Below are 9,942 nucleotides of genomic sequence, written 5' to 3'. Positions count from 1 at the left end.
TATTTGCTGACAAGGTCATTGTATCGACCATCGAACTTAAGAAATGACTTAAGCACAGACTTAACGAGACTGTTCAATCCTTGCAATTGTTTCTTGTATATACATTGAAATTTTTCTCAGCTGCATCGGTCTTTTAATTTTTCTCTTCTAATCTGGTCTGGTCCATATTGTAAATGTGTATATCAATTTGTAATGCAGGAAAATTCTTACGACTATAACTGAGTACCGCTATAAGTTGGAGTTAACAAACATTCAAAGTAATAATCTAATTACAATATATAAACAACACAAAATTGTCAACACGACATAAAATACATACCACTAGAGAAATTTCCAGATGTAGGATAAGGTACCTTGAAGGTGTACGCATCCCCTTCGACCGGTCACACCCGCCGCGATCTCTTGTTTAGCTAGAAGGGTATTTCCCTGTCATTAAAAACAACAACAACAACAAAAAGACAAAGGCCAAAAATGAAACAACCTAATGGTTAAGGTTATATTTCTAACAAGATAAAAACGACCTCAGTATTTTAAATCTGCTGACTTAAAAGAGGTGGTTGAATTCCATGTGACTCATTCAACAAAACTATTGCCAACGATGGCCACCAGAATCTTTTTAAAATCAAATATATTAATTATATCAATAAAAAATAAATAAATAATCTCCATAAATAATATTTTTCTCAGGTAAACAAATCTTACAAAATAGTTGTCTGCGCAACACTAATGACGTCAAAACGGAACTCGTGGCGTTTGTGACTTTATTATGAAATCGTGCGTCTGATAAAAATCGCTTGAAGCATAAATTTGACACTGTATTTAATTTTTATTTTATTTAATAAGTACTAAGTTAATCCTTCTGAGATATTAATTAGCAGTTCCAAAAGATTGCGAAGTTTTTTCTTTTGATAAAATTTGACAATTTTCCAACCAAGATCATAAATTTGCCTAACTGCTCACTGTTCAAAGTTAATCGTCAATCGCCAGGTATGACGTCCAGCTTCTGATTTTTCAGTTTGTTGGTATACCAAACACCTTCCATCGAATCATAAGGCAAACATGGTCATAAACTAATCTAGTGCACCACGAACCCGTTCGTGAACCCAATAATTAAAAATAAAAATGCCATAATTCCTTCAATAATCAATGAAGCGGAACGAAATGCAAATTTGATATGTAACGTATCAAGGATCACTCACATATCAATAATCAGCTCAATGTCTGCAAACATTTAGAAAAAAATTGCGGAAAACCAAGTGGGACAGACTGACAGAAGGACGGAGAAACGTACGGACGAACAGCTAGACAGACGGACGGACAACCTGATACTAGTATGAAACATATAGTACCGGGTATCTCTGGTCTCACCTGTAGGGGACTAATAATTACGAAAAATATATATTGTTACAAGCCTTTTCTACTTGAACCAAAACACATTGTTCATGTAACCTTTCCAATTAATTTCAGCATCTCTAGTTAATGAAAATGGAAATTCTGGATGGTGAACATATTTCTTTTTTAAATTCTAACACGATAATTAAACATATTACTAAAACACTTGAATAATTAACTTTCTAATACCAGCATTTCATGACAGTTTCTAAACTTTGTGTTAAAACCTGTTTAAATCGGTGTTGTAGTTTTGAAAAGGCTTATTATAGTATACCTGGATGGTTTAATTCTTTGTTAAACATATTACCAGTAGTAAAAATTATTTAATTATAAATTTTTAATTTTCATAATTTTGTTTCAATCAATTACTTAAACATGTTTTTAAAATTTCACTTAATTTAAAAAAAAAAATAAAATACAATATATATTTAATGAGTATTATTATAAAATGTACTGTATATTGTTCTTATTACATAAAATACCCAGATGTACTACACGTGTCCTAGTCAGTGTCAATAACTGATCAAACATCACCCTCGTCAAGATAAAGGTACGAGACACCCGATAAAAGTCTACTTAAGAGGACTTAAGGTCAAATTTAGTAGGTCTTCATCAGTATCTTATTTTGACGCAATAGTACAAGTATACTGTTATCTTCTCATTTCCTCCTGGTATTCGCAAACAAAGCCTTTTCTGATTACTTCAATTCACACATCTGGTTCAAACAATCAGATTTTATATGTGAGAGGAACTATCAAAACTTTTGAAACACTTTAAATAAGGTGTTTGTATCTCAGAACTGATTCGGTAGGCAAGAACATGTCCTGAGTATTTTAGGTTTAAGAATTTGAAAATGTTAACGTTTAACAATGAAATATCAAAAATCCTTCGAACAAATTAAAACAATTCTGAAGAGGACAAAAACCAGGACATCGGTAATGACCTGAAATAGAATTAGGAGCTTAATAGGAATGAGCATCCCATGTCGACTACATGCTTATTTCTAGTTTATGTCATCGGGTGCAATGTATGTGTACCTTTATTCAGGTTTAAAATTTGGCCATATATGTTTGGATAAAAATATACACTTGACGAAACCAACACTTATGAACAAATGGGGGTTCTCCGCTTTGAGGTTGATTTCCAAGGTACTAAAGGTGTTACCTTTCATATTCATTCAAGAACTCCCCGAGAGATACTAGTAATCTGATTATTCATGCAACAATATATGTATTTAAAGCATACATGTATACCCATATGTTACGCTTTCATATGACTAATATGAAAAACAGACCAATTAAAATTTAATATGATAAATAAAACATAAATGATAAGTACACAAAAATCAACAACAGTTAAAAGTATTAGAAACAATAAAGTACGTGAATGCAAAAAATAACAAAATTACAGATTTCTGTTCTTTCTGTACATACATTTATCTTTTCCTCTTTATTATGTCTATCAATATTTTGTCTTTGGTTGTAGGAAAATGAAAAAACGATTAACACGTAGTCCATTAAGTTTTGTTAATAAATAAAACCTGTTTTCTACGAGAACATGGTAAAAAAAAGAAAGTGTAAACATGATGGTGAAAATACTTTCCATTGTTTATTTTGCTCATGATAGGCCTAACTTCACACCTTCACAACTTTTATTCTACCCTCTGCATTTTACTGCTGTGACACTAGGCAACATATGTATACCTTTACTACGGTTTAAAAATTGGCCATACATGTTTTGATGAAAATACATAAGGTAAAACCAAAACTTAAAAACAGAAATTCCCCGCTTCGATACTAATTTCAAAAGGAACTACAGTAAAAAAAAATATGAAATTATAAACTTGATAGTAAAAGAGATCCCATTGTTTATTTTGCTCATGAAAAAAATCATCCTAGAAGATTTTATACTACCCTTTTCATTTTAAGGTTGCGACACTATGTAATTCATGTGTACCTTTATTAAGGTTTAAAATTTTGGCAATAAATGTCTTAATCCTAAAGTTTAGCCAAAATCTTAAACATGTTATTTATGGAAACGTAGTAAGAAAAAGGAAATTATACACAGCATCCTAGAAGATTTTATTCTTCTCTTTACATTTTACTGCTGTGACACTTATTTTACAAGCAGGGGAAATATCGTTCGCATGACAGACTGAGGCAGTGCAATGTAGTTCTAGGGAACCTTCATTTGATGCATACTCAAAATACTGGAAAGAGAAATGCGTCTCATGGGCGCTTTGAGACAGAAGAACAGCATTGGGATCAATTGCACATCTGAAAAGAAAATGAGAAAGAAAAAACAATAAAGGTGACTCAACTTTTACAGCTAAAAGGCCAGGGGCTCATTTTACAAAAGAACTTACGACTAAAACCAGTAACTTCAGTTTGAAATTGCTAGTGTAAAAAGCATCTTTTTAAAATTCTTTTTAAAAGCTTTCTTTAAAAATCAACGTAACATTGAAAATTATGAGCAGAATAAAATGTTGGTCTTATTCGTGAGATCTTTTAATTGATCACTGGTCATTAAAGATATTACAATAAAACCTTGTTATCTCGAACGTATCTGGACTAAAATATTTCAAGATACTAGAATATTAAGATTCCAGTTATCATAGGTAAAACACTGAAAGAATATTGAGCAGCGGGATCTTCGCAATCATTACATTTCCTTACCAGTGTTTGGAAGTTTAACTAAATAAAGAAAAAAAAGTTACCCATCCTTGATGATGAAATAAACCATGGTTGGATTAGTAGAAAACATCGGTGTTGTATAGCAGTCTGACAGCCTCGTTTTGGAATGACTGTCATTGACGTCACTATATGCTCGAACATAAACCTTATCCCCAACTTTTGAACTATTTAGAGATTTTACGTGCAAGTAGGAGGGGTCAGAAAAGAACTGTAGATGTAAGGGCTGATCGAACTTTATGGAAGAGTTTGCATTGTTGTTAAATGGACCGTTTGGAAATAATTTTGTACAGTTGACTTTCAAACGAAATCGGTATTCACGAACGATGAAATGATGAAGTTTATCGTGAACAGCGTAGATCAATATATTCTGATAGTTTATTCCCTCTGATATATTCTGAAAAATAAGATTACTCTACATGAAATTCAAGCAATTATTAAATATTATTTTATTGTTCTCACATTATGCATACCATTTCTTTTGTTCCGCATCCATTCAGCTCTTGTTGAAAAAGAATATAATCTCCATTTACTATTCCGGTACAATTTTTGTTATCTTGTCCAACGTAGATATCCTTGATATCTAAATCAGGATATTCTTTACGTAGAGTTGGAAGATAAAGAGTAATATTCCACGCATCATCAAAACATCCGACTGACACAGCACTTTCTGGTTTAAAGACTGCAAAGATATCTTTTTTTTATTGACTTATTCCCAAATTAAGAATTTAAATTAATCATAGATGAACTAAGCGCGCTAACTCTCGGCTTCCACCTACATTTTCAATCCATTACAGTTTGGCCATTTTTTTTAATTGCAAAGAACCCATTAAAAAAATTACTATAATTTCAATATCGATGTCAAATAATAAACTGTTGTCAGTGCCAATCTCAATTTTAAATATATTTCATTGAAATAAAGTTTTGAAACATCCCCAGATTTTAAAACATTCAAGGATATTAATAATGACTTAATTAATCTTACCGTTTGTTTAACTTATGTAAAATAAAGCATAAAGAATTAATAACTTGCAATTTTGTACTTGTTTAAAGTCTAACTTGAAATAATGATAAAATAAACATATTGGTTATGTTTTTGTCTGTAATCCCCTGAGCATGCAACAACAAAAGCTTAGTAGTGCTTAATAAAATAAGATATAAAGTATTTAATTTGACGACGTTTTATCTGTAAATAAATATAAATTATTATCACTAATATGTTTCTTTCACTTAACATTTTTCAACTCACTTGTGGAATTTTCACAGGACTCCCCAGTAAAACCATCCAAACACGTACAGTGATAGGCCTCATAGGGTGAGTTCTGATGACAGCTTCCTCCATTCTGACAGGGATTGTTACGACACCCAATACTAGCCGTCGTCATTATCGGTCCTTATAAGATTCCATAAAATTCATTTATCTTTTTGTTTTCTTTCAAAATTTTCATTTTCAAAATTTATGTAATGAAACAGGTTGTTTTGATTAAGTTCTACTTGAAAAAGTAAGCCTTGGATATTCTTTGAAAAAAAGTTTATTTGCTGTTTTCTGAAATTTTTGCATTAAAATTAAAAGATTTGAAAAAAATTTTACCAGAAAAAATAAGTTTTACAAATATCATTGTGATAATCTGTTTAACGAGGCCCGATCTAGTTGAAAATTACGAAAACGGAATGATAAAAAATTTTAATTTTTGGAAATATTTTTGTATGTATTATGCAAAGAAAAATTAGAATGAAATTTGGTTACCTTGCCTTTATTGTAGTCAAATGGGGGCACTGTCAAGATATGGACCATTTTTCGTGTTTTTAATTTTTTATACACAATTACATAGTAAAATTCTCCAATAAACAAAGAAATTGAAAATAAAAAAAAAATTACATGATGAAATGTTTTGTTTTTCACATATATCATGCAATTTTCATTCTTCTTATAAAAAATGAAAAGAAAGTTGGAGGTAGCCTTTATTGCAGTGAAAAGGGGGCATATCAAAACACAAAATTAATATTTATTTTATCCAACTAGATATGAAATAAGTCGCCGTGGGTTTAAATAACATCAACAAACGATTGCAATACTGTATTAGTTTCTAAAAAAAGTAAATAACTCTTACATTTTGAAATAATTTTTCTCCCCATGCTTTATTTTTTTCTTAACACGCTACGTTGTTATACATAAAAAAAAAAGGGGGGGGGGCGACAAAAGGGCAACAAATAACGAATTTTACTAATATCATGTATTATATAGAAAAATAAAATATTTCGGGGGTTGCATTTAAATGTTTCATAGACTGATTTTTCTTAACTCAAGCTGATCCATGCATATTTAAGTCCTCAAGAAAAACGGGTGTGTATAAACACTTCAACATGTTCAAGGAGAAAGACTAAAATCGTTTACGTTTGGTTGCAGTGTTTGTTTTTTTAACTCACAAATTGAAATAAAACAAGGTAAAATTAATGAATATGTACCAAGAAATTGATATCTCAAAATAAATCATGTTCCAAAGTTGTTTATTAATTAAATTAAAAAAAAAATGTAAATAATAGAAATACCAGCTTTCAACATGTATAGTCTATAGAGCTACCAGGTATGCAAGATCAGCGAAACATTTTAGCGCAATTTGACGTCATTTTAATTGTGACGTTATTGTGTTCAATTGTGACGGCAGTCAAGGGTACTGTGACGTGCCTGAGTCGACGCTGCGTTAAAACGTATGCGCAGTTCAAGTAGATCGGGCCTCGTTAATTAAAATTGACTCTTAATTTTAAGTAGGACTCACCCTTGCAGTGAATATTGACCACCTCGATACAAATATGCGAGACTGTATAGCATGAAGAAAGCAAGTTTGTCCTACAGTACATACGTTCTGTTTGATATCGATTGTATGCAAAACCCCTGAAAAAGTATTTTAAATAGATGCAATCAGCATTGCCTAAGTAAACACATCACACATGTTCACTGCAATGACATCTGAACACAAAAAATAATTTAGATCATTGCAATTGCACATAATTAAGTTTATTATCTACATATAAAATATTTTAAATTATAAGAAGTATGAAAGTAAAACTGGTTTATTTCCGGTAATTATTATCCTTAATAGTTAAATTGGATTTTACTTGGTAAATGAACTGTAATGCAGGCCTTTTGCTTGACACAATGCTTCTCCTGCTTTTTCTGTAAAGGTGTCATAACAAATCTCGAGGGAATTAATCTTAACCCTTCCACCATACGGAAATGCAAAAAAGATGCCTCTCGCTCCTGAAAAAACTTGTCATTATTTCAAAATCATTCATACAGTAGCTTCTTCTTCGCCGGTTGTTTTTTTTTTAAGCACAAGCCAAACTGAGTAAAAAGCATGATTTTCTTCCTTTGGAAATTGAATAAACATTATATTTTGATGATATGATTTCAACAATTACATCATTTCCAAAAAGTGTCGAATGTATTTTTATGATAAACTCAACTGAAGAAAAAGGGAAGTATGTCATGCAATGAAAGTGAGATATCGCAATTAAACGGTAAAATACAAATCTGCTTTATATAATGCTAGTTTTTATTATGATAAATATCGTACATAAGAAAGAAAAAAAGTTATTTTATCTAATGCTGTTTATTGAAATATATAAGAATAAAAAATATCATTTACTCAAATTGACTTACCGATAGTGACACCATGAACTACAACAAATAAATTTCAAAAAGTTATACAAGTGTACATTTCAAAATTAACATTTTATTCTATATTGTATGTCAAAATATGATTGTGTGCTAGTTTTTGTACATGTTGATACATCTACATACCGGGAAAGCTCGTCGAGGTAAGAACAGTTGATTTTGGTGTAAGTGTTGTGTGAGCTGGAAAGGGAATACATGGAATAATAAAATGAAATACTTTTCAGGGTGAAAAGGCTTTTAAAAATCAATCTTCTTTTCAAGAAAATCCAAATTTTAAAAACATACAAACTGTTCAAAAGACTACTTTGTAAAATATAAGGTTTGCATTCGATTTTTTTTTTATTAATCAACAACTATACAATTTTATGATATACTAGTAATCCATATTCCAAGCATTGTTCATGAACTTATTAATTAAAGCCTAATATTTTTCATTTTGTAAGGGATGACATATGAAGAAAAGTAACAGTTATCTAACTTAAAAGACATTCAAAACGAAATAGGGAGCAGAGCAAACAAGGACCTCTTAAAACTTCCGATGCAGGATCAGTTGCCATGGAGAAGTAAGAATTCCCGGTCGACCGGGTATCCCGCCGTGCGTTTTTTTTCCCACTTGGGAAAACAAATATTCTGTAAAAAATTTAGTGTTGAAATGAATGGTTTAACAATTTTTATTAAAGTCTTCAGTCGCCATTCGACTTGACTTTAGATTGTATTTATTACAGGTCATTGCATAGACTGTGTGAAATAAGAATTTTGAAATCTTTTTTCATCATATTATTCGTCAAAAGCTTGCCTCTTTTGGACGAAATTTGTTCGCAGAAAATATTATGGCATTTTCATAAGAGACAAATTAAACTATATATGCAGGTGATAATAGTACATTCTTATATAAAAGAGGGAAATTGACGAAGTAAAATTTTAATCAAGTGATCAAATTTTTTCCATAGAAAATTTAGTTAATTTTGCAATTATTCTGTTCCTCTAGTAAAATATCCAAAGAATGTAGCAGGTATTACACATCGAGGAATGACTTGTTTAAAGATCCAAACTTCCATATTGATATCTAACGAAAGTGTCAGTCAGAAACTCAAGCGAGTTTTTGTTATTAACTTCAGAGGACCAGTTCAAACGCTTTTAACAGAATAACATTGCAGATGATTGGAATTAAAAAAATATTTGTAAAAAAAATCATATGAAATTATAAAAAGTGTATACATACCAATGTTACTATCACTATAAATGTTTTTATTCAGTATGCAATGTTGTACTAAAGTGAAAGCTCAAAATGCTTTCTAGAGAAGAATCATATCAAAGTAAACTACAGATTTACTTACTAGAACAGTGGATGGAGACAACATTGCGACAATATGTCTTTGGGACCTTTAATGAACAGGATGTCAAATTCGGTGCAGAGCAAAAAATATCTGCATATGGAATCGTGAGATAGACAAGGGCACTAAACAGAGAAATAGATAATAAGCATATATTTATTTGCAACAAAAATAAATAAAATGTGGTAAGGTACGTGCATGTTAACTATTACAGATAAGAAGATAATTATAACTTGTAGTTAGTAGCTGAACAAAACTTTTGGACATTCATTTTTTAATGTGGCTGTCCTTGAATCTGCATCAATGTCATTTGATTACATTTGATTTTTGGTCTGAAATAAGCATGTTACCAAAAGTGACACCATAAAATACAAAAAATATACTGAAAAGGCAATACAATTGTACATATTAAAATTAATATTATTATTTCTATATTGATCAATTGTGTACTCTTGTGTACACTTATCAATGTTTCAAATATGTTCCCAAAGACTTGTAAGAAAGCATAACTTCTTGACAATATCTAAATAACCTCTTTTTTTGCAAGTGTTTTTAAAAAGGTGCATTATTATCTTTGTACACTGAGAAATACAAAGTTTATATGAACCTTTCATGTGAAGAATATATGAACCCCTTAGCTGAACACAGTGCCTTGCCAGCAGTCGAGGTGAATGTGTCGAAACATATCTGTTTACCCCGAACCTCTACTCGCCCGGCTTGTGTAAAGACAAATTTGACGTCATATGACACTGAAAAATAAAACCTATGATGAATATTGCGTAATACTGTGTCGTCTCGTTTTCAAATAGGAAGGATTGTGTAAAACAGGCATCAACATTAACAAGGTATC

At 30.8% G+C, this 9,942-nt stretch overlaps 1 protein-coding gene across 1 annotated transcript; it reads right to left on the bottom strand.

Moving 5' to 3' along the window:
* Positions 1-2,822: 2,822 nt before the first annotated feature.
* LOC134268261 (oncoprotein-induced transcript 3 protein-like) lies at positions 2,823-9,837 on the bottom strand. Its single transcript, XM_062750493.1, has 10 exons — positions 9,700-9,837; positions 9,096-9,217; positions 7,885-7,938; positions 7,744-7,761; positions 7,200-7,341; positions 6,860-6,975; positions 5,332-5,475; positions 4,556-4,764; positions 4,109-4,479; positions 2,823-3,668 (listed from the first exon to the last, which is right to left on the bottom strand). The coding sequence occupies exons 6-10, from the start codon at positions 6,939-6,941 to the stop codon at positions 3,464-3,466; spliced, it is 1,011 nt and encodes a 336-aa protein (XP_062606477.1). The 5' UTR covers positions 6,942-6,975; positions 7,200-7,341; positions 7,744-7,761; positions 7,885-7,938; positions 9,096-9,217; positions 9,700-9,837; the 3' UTR covers positions 2,823-3,463.
* Between the last annotated feature and the right edge of the window lie 105 nt (positions 9,838-9,942).

Source organism: Saccostrea cucullata, unplaced genomic scaffold (assembly GCF_032062105.1).
Source record: "Saccostrea cucullata isolate Sc308-1 unplaced genomic scaffold, CSIRO_AGI_Scuc_v1 ctg762, whole genome shotgun sequence".
Lineage (NCBI taxonomy): Eukaryota > Metazoa > Mollusca > Bivalvia > Ostreida > Ostreidae > Saccostrea > Saccostrea cuccullata.
This window is presented reverse-complemented; position numbering and strand designations above follow the sequence as displayed.